Source organism: Drosophila simulans, chromosome 2L (assembly GCF_016746395.2).
Source record: "Drosophila simulans strain w501 chromosome 2L, Prin_Dsim_3.1, whole genome shotgun sequence".
Lineage (NCBI taxonomy): Eukaryota > Metazoa > Arthropoda > Insecta > Diptera > Drosophilidae > Drosophila > Drosophila simulans.
Genome location: NC_052520.2, coordinates 21,434,408 through 21,452,992, shown reverse-complemented (window position 1 = coordinate 21,452,992; position 18,585 = coordinate 21,434,408). Strand labels below are relative to the sequence as shown.

The following is an 18,585-nucleotide window of genomic DNA, read 5'->3' as shown; positions in this document are numbered from 1 at the left end:
AGTCGCACCAACCACCAGCCGGATTTCTGATGGGAGCCTTATTAGTGAGTTTCCACAGCGAGTAGTTAGTCGATGCATCAGGACTTGCATTTTCCAGCATTTGGTCAAAGTGGTCTTGTTTGTTTTTCACCAGAACTTTGTTAAGACGATTTGATAACCTTTTGTAAATGTTGTGGGCGCGTGCGTCTCCTGTTCTGGAAAATTCTCGTCTAGCTCATCATTTGATGTATGAGAACTGAAGCGTTTTGTGGAAGTATACTGCGTCTACTCTGGGTAGGAGAAATTCTGCTTCCTGGTGTAGCAAGTGTCGCAGCCACGTGAACATACAGTATGGAAATCAATTAGGTGAATTATTAAAATGATGAATTGACCGGTTTGGGTGACGCAAATACGTTACTATATATATATAGTAACGTAATTATGCCTTCTATATAATTCACTTATACAAAAGACCGACCGCGGTGGTCCACCGCATCGATTCCTTGTTAAATAAACAAACATTTCTTGATATTGCGCATCCACTTAAGCCGAAATCAGAACCCAGCCACTAGGCAGGCACATAGTCACGTAGCACATAAGAATTCTTTTTCATATGTACGTACATAAGCATAAGCAAAAAGCGCTCTCGCGCAGATCAAGTAAACAACCCACTAACCCAGTACATCTAAGATTTTCTCACAGCAATTTTATTTATTTCGGCGTTGATCTTAGTTCAAATACGGATCATTTATTCGACTCAAATTAAAAACTATTTTACTATATAGTAACATATCCATTCTACACCCACAACTCCCCAACCACACACACTATTGTTTTCAATATGTAAACAATGTAATCAATGTAACAATGTAATCAAAGATCGAGAGCCCTTCGATTAAGCTTAGCTGTCATTTACGGACAGCATCATGTTCCAAAGTCTAGACTCTGTAGCGAGCCCACGTCCCCTAAACATTCGATCATTGGGGAGCCAACTGAAATAACAAAAACTTCCGCCCATACAATCGTCTCCTTTCTTTATAACTTTATTCTCTTAAACTTCGCTCTTAAGCTATCCCAATCTGCCTATATAAGACCAAACATGTCCCCATATACTAGTTCAGTTCTGAGTACGTTATCAATCGCGATAACACTGCTAAGCCCACTTCAAATTCGAAGTCCATTATCCAACCTAGTGATAATCCAAAGGCTCTAGTTCTTTCTTTATTGGAATTAATAAAAACGTTTAATAATAATAAAAAACCCAACTGTGTTCTTTTTTTTATTAGGCTCTCGGTTTGAATTCGTAAATATGTATGTTTGTTATACCCGTTTACTCTACGAGTAGATTCGTTGAAAAGTATGTAACAAGCAGAAGGAAGCGTTTGCGACTATATAAAGTATATATATTTTTGATCAGAATCAATATCCGAGTCGATCTAGCCATGTCCGTCTGTCCGTATGAACGTCGATATCTCAGGAACTTTTAAAGCTAGAAGGTTGAGATTCTAGAGACAAAGACGCAGCGCAAGTTTGTTGACCCATGTTGCCACGCCCACTCCTACGCCGTTAAACCGCCCCAAGCTGCCACGCCAACATTTTTAAAAAATTGATGGATATTTTTATTAATCTTGTAAATTTGTATCGATTTGACAAAAAAAATCCCCTGCCCCACTCTAACGGCCTATAACCTCGCAAAACTGCCACGCCCAAAATTTTTAAAATTCTTAAAATTTTTTCTCATTTTATTAAACAATATCTTATCGATATCTCAGAAAAATTATGAAATTTCGCGTTCGCATTCACACTAGCTGAGTAACGGGTATCTGATATTCGGGGAACCTGAATATAGCATTCTCTCTTGTTTTTGTTATAAAACTCCACAAAAAATATAATATTTAGGGAATTGTTTATCTGGCAAGTCAACCAAGTACAAAAATACATTTAATTTATTGGTATTTATTAAATATTTATTCCAACTTGTTCCAATTTTTGTACAATCCATCGCAAATTTGTTAAATCCTTGCTGAGCTATGCGATTTTTTGAGCTGCGATAGCGTTTAGTTTTGCTTGGGTCTCTAGGCGTATGATATTGGTTACTGTTTCATTTACTCGTGGGCTTATTAATAATAACTTTCCCTTAACAGCTTATATATTTAGTTACGCTTCAACAATTGCGATATATTCGGCTATAGTTAGCTATAGTATGCTGCAGTACTATTTAGAGTTTATCTAGTGTTTATAAGTTGTAAATATAAAAACAATATTTCCATATAAAACTAATTACAATTAGGCGTATATATAAGTAATCCAAATAGTTCGACGTTCACTTATTACCTGACTTGCCTTTAAATAAAGTGTTGATTTAGAAAGAAATCCGATTTATTTACAAAATTCTTAGTAGTTATCGAAACTAATTTCAGTGCTATGAACCGACAATGGATGTCATTTGTCCTTCTCTATATTTACACATTTATATTCGGTTTCAATTGCACCAGGTAATAGTGCGGATTTCTCTTTTATTACGTGTCTCTAGTGATTTCTGCTGTTTACTTTAAATTTGCTGCTAGTCGAACATTTTGTGTACTTATTAATCTTTTTCCCAAACTCTTGCATTCATTTTTAGCTAGCTAATAATAGCTTAGTTACCCTAAACTAGTAATTATTCTTGTTCCGAATATTTTTCGCGATTCAATTGTTTATGATTGCTTGACATACATACACTTACGAATTGGGAGGTTTAAATTGAACTTGTCACATGCTGCTAAAACTTGCAGTGCATAATGTGTAATCGATGACCCTTTAAAAACAGGTCACAGCAGATCTTATTCAAGCTTAAGCTTCTTTAAGCTTATTTCAGATTCATGTGTTAAATCGGGTTTTTTGCATTGAATGTTTTATAAATAATACGTTCGTGCATAAGAACATTCACACTATATTAAGCTATATTCATGCAAGTGCGGACGTGGCATACACATGGATAAGTTATATACGCTATAGACGCTAATTACGGTACCTAGGGTAATTGCTTGCTGAGTTCTTAAAATACCCTTGCTATATTGGTAGGTAGCAGCAGAGTTAGAGAATAAGAGGTTGATTATGGTGCTGCTGGCAGGACCCGCAGCATTTCTGCTTGTAGCGATGAAGTCGACACAAGCCCATGGCGCTGGCATTACGGCAATAGCGTGAGGAATCCCGACATAACTGAGAGGACGAGGACGACACTGCGGATGAGAAAAGGAAGCGTCAGCTGATTTTCAAAACATTGTGAAACGTATGAACAGAAAAGCGGCGTATCAGGTCACATCATAGTGGTGTAAAGTAGCCATTGTACATTGTCAGTACATTCGTTTTTCATTCACACGGATTTACATGCGATGCCATTATTATTGTATTATTATTGTATTGTATTGTTTATTAGATTGTTTCTTTAGATGCACAACAATTTGTAAGTTTAGTACGTCGGGCAAGTATAACAAAAACCAGAGAGAAAGCTATAGTCGAGTTCCCCAACTATCAGATACCCGTTTCTCAGCTCGGGGGAGAGCATATCGATAGATATTCGCAAGACAAATTATAAAATTGAAACCAAAAATACACTACATTTATACAATGGGTCAGACAAATAGTAAGACGAAAAGAAAAAAACATTTTTCCAATGTGTGGATGTGGCGGTTTGTGGGTATTAGCAAAGACAATAGAATAATTATTCTAGTGTTCAAAAATATATATATGTTTATACTTTATAGGGTCGGAAACGATTTCTTCTACCTGTTACATATGTACATTCCAACGAATCTAGTATGCTCTTTTACTTTAAAACCTTAATTCTACTAGTAATTCTACCATTTTTACCGTTATTTCGATACTCACACTGCGCCTGGCATGCCGGACTTTTGCACACCTTCATAACCGGCGGGCGTGCCTGGTGCTTGCACACATTTCCTGCTGGGCGGCGACTTCCGTACCAGACGCACTGCAGGATGCGGTACTTGATGCCCTGACGGCCGCACGGAGCATTGCACTGGTGGGAGTAAAGGGGGCATTAATATTTAACACGGCTAATAGGTGATCCAGGACCCACCTCGGACCAAGGCTCCACGCGCCACACTCCCTTGCACCGCTCATTGTAGCATTCCTGCCGCATCGCAGGTTTCTCGTACTCGTCGCAGACGCTTCCCTCCGTACCGTTGGGGTAGCGGCACGTCACTTCGCGGCGCTGCATGGCAGTATTCGTTCCGTGGCAGTGGGATCGCTGGCAGGGAGTCCAGTCGCCCTTGCTCCACTGCGGGCATGCCTCGTTGCCGCAGCTCTGAAAAAAATCGGGCAGCTCCAGGCCGTGCGCGGAGCATTCTGAATTACCGACGACAATGTTCTCCGTGTCGCTAGTACTGTCGTAGCTCGTGGCTTTTGCAGCTCTCTGGCAGCTCACCGTGCGCCGCTTGGGGAGTAAAGGAAGAATGACTTGTATATCTTTATTGTTTCCTCCCGACAATGAAATAAAAAGCATGGGGTCTTGTGACTTATGCTGTAAATAATTTTGTCCTTCTCTACCCTGTAAATTTATATCGATTTGTCACGCATCTTTTCACACTTTTAAGAAATTTTAACACTTTTAAATAGTTTTAAAATTTTTGATCATTTTATTTCCCATTTTCTATTGATACCCCAGAAAAATGATGAAATTGCGCGTTCGCATACAAATACATATACTTAACGGATATCTGATAGTCGGGGAACTCGACTATAGCATTCTCTCTAATTATTTTTCGATTATTCTTTTAAGAGCTATATTATTTATTGGTCTGATTCGGCCATCTCCGACCTATATTCCCACCTGTAAAAGCGAGAAACTTTAGGGAAAGTTTCATGCATAGCTATGTTGCTGGCTGAGTAGTTGCAAGGGTACTAAACAGTCCTGACAACCACTGGGTCCAATTCACTTACCTGCAAACCACTGCCGGCAGCACCACACACTTGCGAACACTGGGACCATTCGCCCAACATCCATCTGTAGACGAAACCGCCGCTCGGAAGGCTTGGCACCGCCGTAGTCGAAGCTGAAGCTCCCGTTTCCCATCGAGCGTGTGGCATGTGTGGCGGAATGTCCTCCGCTTCCGCACCGAACTTCGACTGCGCATTGTACTCTGGGTCCGAGGGCGAATGCGATACTTCTGGTGGAAGCTGCTTTGCCGGAACACGCTCCGACTCGTCCCGATCAAAGTCTTTGCCGTTTAAATCAATGCCGAACTTGAGCGCCTCTCCTTGAAGCAAGTGCTGACCACGAGAGTCTTTGAAGCGCTGCAGCGGCCATAGCAACTGTGGGCGAAATATCATTAGTTTTGCCATTGGAAAACGTATTGTGGTCCTCTGGCTCAAGCGAATCGTATTTCATTTGTTCCATATGGCAGGCTAAACTTTAGTGCTCGACAGCCACCGCGTTTCCGTTTCCGGTTTACTAAATCTACTGCAGCGCTATGCATACACGAGCTACGTAAATGCTTTAATGGTTTTGGGGTTCGGGGCGGATGGGTATGGTGTTCCATGCTCCATGCTCACTTGAATTACCATCATCAATTGCTTCACGTTCACTGATTTGCAAAGTCCGATTAGTCACTGAGCTTGCGAACAAAGTCGGCCTATCTTATACCTCCTCTCTGATTACCCCCTTCTGTAATTACTTTGCCGCCATGTCAACTCAGCTAGACCTGATGTCTGTGACTCCTCTAAAATTTTCTCGATAAGAGTTTGCCCACTTGACAAATTTTGTTAATTATCGAACTGGAAAACCATTGAACTATTGAAAGGTATCGTAAATTCCATTTAATTCCTCATCATTTTGTGGCTCTCCACATTTTAAACCCAAAAATTCTCCTTTGCAGTTCCCCATGAAACATTTGTCAAACAACATGTCATATCTCTGGCCGTTTGCACTTTCAGCTGCCCGGACTCGGTGTCGCAGCAGAGTTGGGTGGGAATTAAAGAGTTTTGCTGGACTGCAACCGAAAAAAGCACCTTACATTACTTCTGTCGTTGCTGCATTGATGTCTGCATATACAGCGCTTAAACTTGCTGCACTACTTCACCATTTGCTGCCCCAAAGAAGTAGGCCCTCACCGAAGTCCCAGTTGCCGTTTATTGTTGTTACAGCAATAGGAATTGTTGGTGTTATTCCTGCTGCTGGTGTTTGGATCTTGCCAATACTACAGCCTGTGGGATTACCATACAAATTTTTGGCATTACAAGGGGCTTGCTAAGCAATCTAAATCCCCCCGCTGCAATTCATTTCGCCTGATCACTGTAATTAGCACACAGTTCCTGCCTTGGTATTCCACAATGAAGTAGTCAGAATGTATTGCCAAATTTGTTGCCTGGATAAATGAAAGTTCTCTCGGCCCGGAATGTCGCATCAGGATCGCGAGTTGGGTATGTAATCGGTGCAACAAGTATGAGCTCTGAATTTGGATATTTATATATATATTAATAATATATAGTAATATACTAAAAATGTACTGCATTGCCTATTCGGTCACAGGAATAGGCAATAGGACTTATTAGTCCACTGTGAAAAGATAGCATTGGACTGCGCACATTGTCAAATTTAAATTCTTACGCCTGGTATGCAAGGGCTGTCGCCATACACGAAATAAGTCATCTAAAGGGGTCTGGTAATAGAAAGGGCCAGAATGCAGTTACTTAGTTAATTAGGAAGTCGTTGAGCATTCCTAGCCGCACCAACAGTCCCGGCTTAATAATGAATAGAACGAAAATTCAATATCTTGCTCAGGCAATAAATTGTAAAAGTTAATCAGGGAAATCAGCAAGTGCCATGTTTCACGTTTCCATGGAAACCAATGCCTGCTTTATTGGTCACAGAATGAGTTCTGCATAGAATTTGCATTCATAGTTGTTGTAACAGGGGGACCACGGATGCCATGGATAACAATTCGAATAACACAATCGAAAATATCTTATCTGTCCGATTTTTTCATATTATTTTGTGTTTTTTTATACTAATTTCTTTGCGCTCTATTCGATAAAAAACCTCAACAAACCACAAACAAGTTTACTTAATAGGCACGCTATATAAGTGCACCAACCAGGTGCGCTTCGCCACTACGTGGACTGTCGTTCACAATTATTTTTTTCGCTAGACCATGTAAAAGTGCAAATAACCAAGAATTACACTTTTCAAGATATAAGCTCATAAATATTACAATTAACTAGTCCGCAAAACGCACGCAAATTAATTTATTGTCACCCATTAGCTGGCATATGTGAAGCAATGAGTGCAAATTTTTTGTGGTGTACGGTTGGTGGTTCGCCGCGAAAACTCTCATAAATATGCTGGCAAATTGGTTTTAATGGCGCCATCAGTTTGTAAATAATGGACTTAGTATATTCCGTTTGTCACACCTAGAACAATGGCACACTAATTACAAGGTAATGTGACTCTTTTAGGTGATCCCTTGATCCCTTGATTTTTTCCGGCTTATTATTTTTTATGCCAATTTCTATCGGTTTACCAATGCTGTCATTGCACATATATTTTTTGTTTTATTTTTGTTCATTTGCACTTGCAGTCTCTGAGTACTGGGTGTCTGAGAGTCGGGGAACTCGAATATAGCTTTCTCTCTTGATTTTCATTAGGGTTGTCACCATTTTGACTTTTTAAGCGATCATAATTCGGTATGTGGCAATATTTTGTCGTGATTTTTAAGTCACCTATTACAATTGCACAATTACCAAGGCGCTACTAAACATAATGTGAGAATATATGAAAAATAATATTGTAATTGGCATTCAGACCCATAAAGCGTTGTTGGTTGTGATGCTGTGTTGAAAAAGGTTACGAAAAATGTTGCAGAATGATGGGGCTTTACCAACAAAAGAGCGTTTGGGCCAACCTCCCCTCCACCCAGCTCAGAAACATTTACGGGCAGTTGCCGATTACACTAACGTACGTTGCCAGCATATGAAACTATAGCAAGCCAACGATCAGCTCGGGTATAAATATAAGTTTTTTTTTTTAAAATTGTTTTTGTAAATTATATATGTGTAAATATATATATATATATATCTATATCAATATATTTATGTTGAATTATGCATTTATATCGTGCACGAATGAAAAACCGAAACAGACTATCCGATAAAAAATATTAATTATTCTTAAGACTAAAGCTGGGTATGATGTTTTTCATGATTTGGCTTAATATTTGATAAATAATATATATTCTGATCGAGCTTTAAACAGAATTACAATTTTTAAAGGTTGTGTGTTGCTTGTTTATAAATTACAAATACAAAGAATTAAAACATATGTTTTGACATAAATCGATAAGGATCTTCTTTATACACAAATTCTACAATCATTAATTACTGAAATTGAGTAGTGGAATTAAGTATATATAATAACGAAAGGGGGATATAAACAAGAGTTTATGACCGAGAACACTATATATGCAAAATGCAATAAACAATAAACATGACAAGCGCGCAAAAAGTTCTCTCTTTTCAGATAAAAGGAGAAAATTATTATAAAAAATGAGTAATTAAAATTATTTGGTACCAATTAAATTCCTCAAGGCTGAGAAAATTTTAAGTTTCAGATAAACTGTTTACGCGCGGGGAGTTTAGTAAAAAGCTGTTTTTCGAGTGGAATCGGGCATTGTAGTGGTAATTGTATAAAGTTTACCTACGTTTTTTGTCATGTTTACGGTAAATTCGAAAATGGTTCCCGTAGTGTTATTTTTAGATGTTGGATGTGTTGTAAAATATTTTCACAGGGCCCCGAATAAACCGAAATATATTTATGTTACGATTTGTAAAATACAAAGACAAAGTTGGTAAGTTATTTTTGAGAGTAGAAAACATAATAACATCACTAAAAATCATAGAACAAATCGTAAAAATAATTTGAAAGCATGCCAAGCATATGATAAAAAAAATCTTTTATATAATATATATCACTTGTGGGTTAATAATTGTATTTGGTCGAATTGGGGATTAACTCTCTTGTAACCCCGTAAAATTTGAATTTGTTTTGTTTCGTTAGAAGCATTCACTGTTTTTTCATTGCTGAACGTTAGATTTTATCCAAATAAATTAATTTTTATTAAACAGTCGCTACATCTGTCGAATCAAAAATTCAAAAAAATTCGATAGCGGTTTTGTTTTTATTTAACTATATTTACGTATATAAAAGAATTAAAAAATTATATTTCGTACGTAAGACTATTTTAATTATTTAGCACCTAACATCCGATAATTTCTTTAAAGAAAATGAATATGTACCTATTTGTTCAATAAAGCTTTATTTAAATAATGTACAACTAAGTGCATTGAAGGGTGTATTTAAAATTTGATGTGCTATAATTTTTTTTGCAGTGGGCTTACACAGGATGTATTCCATTTTATTTACAGATACCAAAATGTGTGTGCACTGTTCGCAGAATTCATTCAATTAAAGCAAACAAACCAAATGTACCGAAAGCATCGAAAGATCGAAATGACCCTAAATATAAACAGTTGCCATCGAAATGTGAGATTGAGGTCAAACAAAAACGAAATAGGGCTCACAGAGTGCTGCCGGATGCAAAGGGATGCGTCTCACCTGGAGATTGCTAAGCAGAGCCTGGAAATATGGCATAGCCAGCAGAGTCTTGGTGCGACTACCGCCGCTACTGGCGCTCGCCGGCTGTGGTATTCTGTCTTCGGATTGCACTAATTGTGAAAGCTGCAGAGACACGGCCTCACAGGTAGATATATATGTATTGGACGGGGATTGGGTTGGGTTAAGAAAGAAATATGGCGAGAAGAGTTATTAAGTGCGGCGTTATTTATTAGCAATATGGTTTTAATATGCGGATATGGATATGAGCGTAATATATTATGGGAGATTGTGCTAGGCGAGATGAAGTCAGGTTTTTTAAAGGGAACGGGAGAATACTGTGGAGCTGTTAAAACGGTTCAACCTGAAAGCGAATGCAGTAATTTCGGAAACAAATGTATTACAGATATATTTACATAAACGTCTGCATAAATAACTTTAATATTTGTACAACACTATACGAGTATGAAGGAAGTAGTACAGCAGACAAACAGAGATTTGACGAGGTGGAGTTGACAAAAGCCGAATAATAAAGCCCTCCTAATCAAGGACACAGCAAGAAAGTTTTGCCAATCAATACCTTAGATTTTGTTGTAGTCTAGCCATACATAGGTTTAGTTTACGCTTTCTCTGTCTCGGCTTAGCTGTGCATTGTGCATACGTTATCTCTATATAGTCGCATAAGATACAGAGGCAGCCACATAAAAGTCTGACAGTTGGCAAAGATAATTCTTTCGTTAATATGAGGAAAACTATCAAATTACAAGATGTGGACACGAGACAAAAGAAACCGACTTATGTCCATACACAACGAAATTGTGCAAACATTAAGGGGGCAGCGTTCCAACGTGTTTCCGAAACATATTTAAAAAGAATGCGCGGCAATGACTTTGATCGAGTGGGATAATCATAACGTTTCCAATACTCACATCGTCCTCCATAATGCTGCTATCCGCATGTTGAACTCCATCCGACTTGGGTCTCCGGCTCCGTTCCCTCCCGTTCTGCAATCGCTCCGACTGCTGCTGCCTGCGACGCGAACCATGCTGTTGCGTCGAGCTGGAAAAATGTGGAGGAAAGCGGCTTTAGATTTACGCTATTAGCTACAGCTCGGTCTTTGACGTAAAAGATGTCAAATGCGGATTTCCGTGCCCAACCCACAAAGCCAAGTTGGTATGTGCGAGATCGCAATATTTAAAATAGTTCTGAACTATAGCTCTCGAGGATAGAAGGTTTATTAAAAGCAATACAGCTTGACAGGTAAAACAAGGAATAATTTGAACTGCATAAGCCAACATATTAAATAGATTGATATTAATTTAAAAGGGTAGTAGTTTCTTTATAGAAAACAAACAAAACCGGATTAAAAAGTAAATGACTGCCTCGACAATAAGATTGATTGCCTTACTACTTAGATTCATTAATGGTATGTAAAATAACTATAACCAATATGTTTAAACTCTCCAAGGCGTAAGGCTTTTAAATGCATTTAGGCTGAACTTAGACCCGCAAGCAAATTGGCAAATGGTGGAAAGATTTACTTTTACCTGTTTCAAATGTTTTGCCAAATTTACACACATTTGACGCATATAAAACAGTGAGAAATACGTCAAGGCCAATTATCCACACTTATTTAAATTTACAAACAACATTTTTAAAAGGTTATTAAAATGTCCTGAATGTTAAAATGTCCTGATGCATTCATTTAGCAACGTGAACCTAGACGACAAGCCAACTTTTCTTGTGGCCCTGACCTAACCATTTAAGTAACCATATTTTCTCAAAAATCTGTTTGTATGTAACCACTTTTTTGTGGTTAAAAGTTTTTAAAAAGTATGTATAATAGGTAGAATCAAGCGTTTCCGCCGACCCTAAATAGTGATACTTTTGACTAAGTAAAAATCAAAATGATATCAAAAAAGTTTTGATGTAACGAAAAATGAATTTTTACTGTCTACAAATAAATACTTGATACGGGAAATCCACCCAAAAATCTTTTTTCCCTAGCTATATCCTTTACTCGTAGAATTATTTACTATATTTAAAAGTATGTTACGTTTCCGACCATATAAAGTATATTTATTCTTAATAAGGAATACTGCCACTCCCAATGTTTTGAAAATTTTTTTCATATTTTTATTATTCTTGTAAATTTCACGCCCACAAACAGACCAAAACTGCCACGCCCACACTTTTGAAAAGTGTTTTCATTTTTTTCCGTTATATTGTTTGAATTTCTATCGTTATAATAAAAACAATTTGGCCAGGCCCCTCCTTAAACCTACAAAACGCCAAAAAATTTCGCGTTCACATTTCCACTAGCTGAACCCTTTATAAAAATGTGTTCTTTTTAACGAGGCCACTTTGAATGACAAATTGTTTAATGTGTGACATATCAATGATCAGGAAATATGCCCGTATGCAATCCTTTCATTTATTGCGCTATCACCAAACACAGCATGTTCTCGTTGAGTTTCCCGACTATTAGATATCCATTACTTAGCTAGTGGAAGTACGAACGAGAAATATTCAGACATATCGATAAATTTGGTAAAACCAACCAACCAATCTGGAATCTGCATGCCCAGTCTAGCTTTCATAGCTCCTGTGATAGATAGGCTGAGGGACATGACATAATTATCAATAAAGCTTTGACAGATCGCTTGCTTACCCGTTAACGTGGCTATTAGTTCCGACCGAAGCGGAAGTCCCAGTTCCATCAGCGGACTTCATATCTGCAGAGGTGAGAGCCTCTGTTCCACTTTTCTCACGCACCAATCGTTCTGAAAATGCGATATAAACGCGTTACTAAAGACTGAGGAGTATACTCAAACAGATAAGATAACTAACCAGTTTCCTGTTGTTCCAGCTCCTCAATCTGTTGTCCTGGCTTGGCCTTAACTTCGATGCTTATTTCTGCGGAGCTGAGACCGGCGTGGCAGGAGTACACCCCTGCATCGCGGAACGTAATATCAAGTATACGCAGGGCACCCTTCTTCGAGACTTTGTACTTTCGCGAACGCTGCAGCGGCTTGTGATCCTTGCTCCACTTGATCTTGGTGCGGTTGTACCGCTTCACGGGACACTTGATCTTTACCTGGGTGCCGAAGAAAACAACTCCAGCACCACCCACTTTAAGAGTGATCTTCGTCTTCTTGGGGTCGTGCTGGATGTGTGTTGAGTTGTTGATCTGGATGACTGGTTTGGGATCTTCCGGCGGGCAGGGCTTAACATTGCAGGGCTTTTTGTCTGCCGGCTTAGCACTCGGGCACATTGATTCGGGTCGTTCGATCTTGTGCTCTTGTGCCATTATCTGCTTGCACTCCACCTTGCGATCCTTAAACCCATAGCCACAAGTATGAGAGCACTTGCTCCACTCACCGACTTCCCAACGTACGGGGCAATCGAGAACGTTGCAGTACTGCCGATCTGCTGGTGGTGGCTGTGGGCACATACTGTTCGGCACTACCATTGTGTTGTCCCCTCCGCGCGTAACCTCGTGTATGCACTGCACCTCGCGGGTCTTGATGCCAATTCCACAGCTCTTGGAGCAGGGTGTGTAGTCTGAGTAATTCCATCTGGGTGGACAGGGACGGTCGTTGCAGGTACGAACTCTGGCCTCCGGCTTGGTTTCCGGGGAACAAAGGAAGGGCGACACCACCCTACCATTATCTTCTCTAACGCAGTTGATGATCAGTTCCTCGACACCGCCGAGACAGGAGGCACTGCATGAGGTGTATCCCTGTTCCCGCCAGACGTACGTCTTACCCGGTTCCGACACACCCACTTTAATGGAATCACGGGGGAACTGGTCGTCGAAGCCGTGGGAGGGTAGCATGCACGGATCCTCCACACACCGCTCTACTTCGTCATGTGGCCTTTTTCCCTCGCACAACGAATCATTAACAGTGGCCACCGTTCTAGAGTATTCAAGAAAAATCTTGCAGTTGTAGGTGCGCCGGCGGATTCCTTCCCCACATGTAACGCTACATGGGGACCACTCATTGTCCTTGATGTAGCTGTGTTATAAAAACCAAAAAATATTTAATTAATTTCACATTATACCATCGAAAAAGAATGCCGCTGAGAAGGATGAGATACCCGTTAATTATCAAATAAATAAAATATTCCAATGGTACATTTTTAAACAAGGGAGTGCGCTATTGTCGACTATCAAAAAACTGTATCTAGTGGACGTTAGAGTGGGCTTGGCAAAATTTTTTTTTGGCAAGTCGATATAAATTTACAAGTCCAATAAAAACAAGAGAGAAGGCTACGTCAAGTTCCCCAAATATCAGATATCCGTTACTCAGGTTGTTGGAATGCGAACGAGAAATTTGTATCATTTTTGTGACACATCGATAGATATTGAATAATAAAATGAGAAATAATTTACAAGTTGTTCAAAGGTTTGGGTATGCCAGTGTTGGGCGGCTTGAAGGCGTTAGGCGTGGCTTTAGTGTTTTTGGTATACCGATAGAAATTGGCAAGACAAGCAATATATCGGACAAAAATTAAAACATTTTTCAAAACTGTGTGCGTGTGAGTTTTGGTCGGTTTGTTGGCGTTAGAGTAGGCGTGACAACATTTAGAAACAACAGAGAAGTCGAGTTCCCCAACTATCAGATAAAAGTTACTCAGCTAGTGTCAATGCGAACGCGAAATTTCATAATTTTTCTGGGATATCGATAGATACTGGGGAATAAAATTAAAAAAAAAGAGAGAATGCTATATTCGAGTTCCCCGACTATCAGATACCCGTTACTCAGCTAGTCTGAATGCTAAAGCGAAATTTCTTAATTTTTATGAGATATCGAAAATGGGCAACTGGATATCATCGGGAAAATGAGAAAAAAAAATTAAAAATTGTTCACAAATGTGGCCGTGGCAGTTTTGGTTTGGCAAATCGATAAAAATTTACACGACTAATAAAATTATGAAAAAATATCGAAAACTTTTCAATAGTGTGGGCGTGGCAGTTTTGGTCGATCTTAGGCCGTTAGAGTGGGCGTGGCAAAAAGTTTTTTGGCAAATCGATAAAAATTTACAATACTCACAAAAATGTGAAAAAACATTAACACATATTTCAAAAGTTTTAATTTTGTGGCCGTTTTTTGTGGGCGTTAGAGATTGGCGTTAGAGTGGGTATGGCAACATGGGTCAACAAACTTGCGCTGCGTCTTTGTCTCTAGTATCTCAACCTTCTGGATTTTATAGTTCCTGAAATCTCGTCGTTCATACGGACAGACGAACAATGCTAGAATGCTAGATCGACTCGGCTATTGATCCTGATCAAGAAGATATATACGGTCGGAAGCGCTTCCTTCAGCCTGTTACATACTTTTCAACGAATCTAGAATATCCTTTTACTCTACGAGTAACGGGTAGAACAAGCTTGCGCTGCGTCTATGCCTCTGGAATCTCCATATCTAATCTCAAATCTCTAGCTTTAATAGTTCCCGTGATCGAGTTTGACTCAGCGGTTGATCTTGATCAGAAATATACATTTATGGTCGGAAAAGCTTCCATTTGGTTCCACCGCACTAATCGTTACACAATACGGTCATTAATCGCCTTGCCATCCTTTTTTTCGGAACTAATACAATACTCTTATTGTGTGACAATGAATGCCATGTTGATCACTGCAATTCATTTGAGTCAGACACACGCAAATGTATATATTGTTTAAAAGGACTACGCGTGCTTTTAAAAAATACGCTACGCACTTCAATTGCTTGCATTGCTAGTGTATAGTAACAGTCATTGTAGTTAGCGGACATTGTCCAAGGAAATGGGACCAAGGGCTAACAAATCCGATGGACAGAATCCATTTTACACCGTATTGATCTGTAGAAACAGATTGCAGATGGTGATGCGTCGCCAACAAAAATTAATACTAAGAATGGCCATCGTCGGTACAGGGCATACTAGATTCGGTGTCTTTGGTATAGGGTATCTGATAGCCGAGAAACGCGACTGTAGCGTTCTCGCTTGTTCTACAAAAGAGTGTGTACAAAAAAACGTTACTCAATTCCTAGCGCCTGTTACATTTATGACATTTTTGTTATTATAGACCGTGCTACTTAAAATCAAAATTGATTTTTTTATTAGATTTACTTAGATATCTTTATTTCTTATCGTTCTAATCGTCGTGGCGCGTAGGGTAGGATATTGTTTGGTTGTATTTTTACTTTTTCTTTGTTTGGCAACTGGCGCGCTGCCATCTCTAAGCTGTTTACGGCTTTTTTTTGCAAAACCGGCATTGGAGGCCAAGGTTTTGGTGGCGGCACAATGTCGCGCCTTTTTGGCGGCGCTAGACTCGAACAGTTTAAGCTAAGCGGTTACAGCAGCACGAAATTATCGAAAAGAAATTTTGTAAAACTATAAGTACAAGGAATTTTCGATGTTCTTTGGTAAACCATTAGGTCATAATAATACTACTAATTTGCGAAGTAAATAGAAACAAATCGATTAAACTCGCTGCCTTGGGAAATTTTTATTTTGTTTTTTTTTCTTTTTTAAGATATTAAAATCTACATAAATACGAGCAATAGTAATCAAGGCAATAATCAAGGCAAGATTCAACACTTGAAATCGCCCACGCAATTTTCATGGACCAAGTTTTTTTTACTTTGGCACGTAATCAAGTGGTATAACAGGGATCTATAATATGAGTTGTAATTTATTACTTCGCCTAAGTAATCTGCACTCAGCAAATATCGAATAAAAGCACTTGACTTTGGCCATTTAATACAAATGATTTCCTTTGTTTTGCTATATAATTATATTTATACTATGTATACAATATGTACTTTCCTTATGTACAATCTACTCCAGTTCTAAGTCAGAACTCTTTAAACTTAATTTAAGGTGTCGATAATGCTCAGGGACTTATTGACACATATCCTGATGTTTTGGCCAAATGCTCTATGACGAGTAGTAGCGAAGTGGGCGGTGGTTGAATAATACGCGTGGACACACATTACAGTTGGAATATGTCAAGTGCTGCCTTCAGTATAATGTCCAATTCAAAACCCCAAGTAGGTAAAGTATCATATCCCAAAGGACACATGCAGGCCCACCAAGGCGTGCCATCAGTTAAGGGTGTACAATAATTATAATTATTGTAATAATTATATTGTACGACAAGCTCTACTGATTTGAAGAGATGGTACTAAAGATCACAGCTTTTTTAGTTGTGTATTAGAAAAATGTAACTTCGGCAAGTTTAAACAAAATATTTCCAATATCTATCGCTACGCCAACAAAAATGGGAAAAATCTTACTAGCACTCTTGGTACTCAAAAAAATCGGCTAAAATTACAAAAATTTGTAAAGAAACTTCAAACCATAAAATAATAAATTACCCCATACTCACGTGGGATCTAGTGATGGTCCCTCTGACTCGTCCCCTCCCCGATTGAAATTATTGTTTGAATTTCCGTTCGTTAGATGCATGGTGCGCGGCTCATCTGGGGCTTCCTGATTCAGTCGACTCTGTGTGCGATGAGCGTAACGCAAAGGTTGATCAGCATAGGACAAGCCTTCGCCATCATCCGTATCCTGTCCCGATTCCAGGTCGTCCACATCATCGCCCTCATCATCCTCGTCCTCGTTGTCTTCATCTGCATCCGAGCTGTCCAACTGTCGCTCTGATCGCTAGGATGGAGTTTGAGCATCCGATTGAAAAGAAGAGGCGCAAAGCTTTCTGACGGACTTACTTCGTTAAGCGACCGGCTGCTGCCCAAGATGATGGTGCCACCAACTTTGTTCACCGATCCGTCGCAATGAATTCCGGTGGAGCACTGCTGCATGCTACCCGGCTTTGTAAGTGGATCACACTTGGCGCTCAGGCTGCCGTCTGTAGATTTGCACTCGACGCCTCGCATTTGTATACCCTGTCCGCAGGAAACCGAGCACTGTGATTTAAAAGAGGGGGTGTAGCTTCCGTGAGCATTATAAATTATTTCAAAACGCATAATTTCGCCATCACAAAGGATGAGCAGCAACATGACAAAATTCGCTTTCTCTTAGCAAATGTTTCCAGTGACGTGACTAACAAACCAAAAGGCAATTCCAACTAAAGTCCTCGAAACCCTCTCCATTCCCCTTCTTCACACACAGTCATTTAACCACATCGCAGTGCCACGTGCCTATTACAAGCGTACAAATGCGAATTCCCATATTGTATGCGTTGCGTCGTGCCACGGGGCGTATGCATCCGCAGCGATGCATCCGAAGCTTCATTGAAAAGAGAAATCTAATAGTATCATGCCCTTGAACAAAGCGTTAAATAACATTCCGACAAAATCTTGAAACAAATCAATTAAGCAACGTAAAAACTTAACATAAAAAATGCATGGTGATAGGAAAGGGAAGCACGTGAGGTGAGAATGGGAACTAAGGAACAAACTAAAGCAGACACCCGGTGGCAACGAAACTGCAGCAGTTTCATACTCAGATCTCACAGATCTGAGATCTCACGTTTATATGGACATAAGGACAGACGGACATGACCAGCTCGACGGCTATTGATCCTTATCAAGAATATATATACTTTATATTGTCGGAAACGCTTCCTTCCTGTTACATACTTTTCAACGAATCTAGTATACCCTTTTACTCTACGAGTAACGGGTGTAATTGGACTATCTGCTAGCTCAGCTTGCAAAAAACGCCTTGCAATCATAGACATACATATTTCCGGTGCATAAAATGAGAGATCTCTGTACGCCAATTCTGACATAGTCAAAGTTCAAAGTATAATCCTCCGGCCCTGCTCCTAGGTTTGGCTCCTACAGTTTCTTGTGCAGCGCTCAAGGCGTTTGGTTGTTAGACAACTTGGTGGGAAGTAGACTGAGCTCCAAATTACTTACACCGGTCCAGTCTTCGACCTCCCAGTGCGGGCACTCTTCGATAATGCAGGTCTCTTGTGTTAGTGGCTTGGGTGTGCGGCACATGATATCGGCCACCTGTTGGAGAAGACAGAGGCTCGA

At 39.5% G+C, this 18,585-nt stretch overlaps 1 protein-coding gene across 11 annotated transcripts in view; it reads right to left on the bottom strand.

The window, feature by feature from the left end:
- Positions 1-1,924: 1,924 nt before the first annotated feature.
- The window catches only part of LOC27206568 (protein madd-4), a 41,116-nt gene continuing 24,455 nt past the window's right edge, over positions 1,925-18,585 (bottom strand). For 5 of the 11 annotated variants that reach the window (XM_039294893.2, XM_016180517.3, XM_016180515.3 and 2 more), the window contains 11 exons: positions 18,466-18,561; positions 17,311-17,508; positions 16,968-17,248; positions 12,440-13,608; positions 12,261-12,372; positions 10,519-10,648; positions 9,593-9,715; positions 4,924-5,295; positions 4,061-4,417; positions 3,850-4,000; positions 1,925-3,200 (listed from right to left, as the gene is read on the bottom strand). In XM_039294893.2, coding sequence (XP_039150827.1) covers positions 3,055-3,200; positions 3,850-4,000; positions 4,061-4,417; positions 4,924-5,295; positions 9,593-9,715; positions 10,519-10,648; positions 12,261-12,372; positions 12,440-13,608; positions 16,968-17,248; positions 17,311-17,508; positions 18,466-18,561 — 3,135 coding nt within the window. In that variant the 3' untranslated portion in view covers positions 1,925-3,054. Of the gene's footprint in view, positions 3,201-3,849; positions 4,001-4,060; positions 4,814-4,923; positions 5,296-9,592; positions 9,716-9,751; positions 9,954-10,518; positions 10,649-12,008; positions 12,093-12,150; positions 12,209-12,260; positions 12,373-12,439; positions 13,609-16,967; positions 17,249-17,310; positions 17,509-18,465; positions 18,562-18,585 lie in introns of those variants that run through there. The other 6 variants (XM_039294845.2, XM_039294948.2, XM_016180519.3 and 3 more) reach the window with 6 other exon arrangements.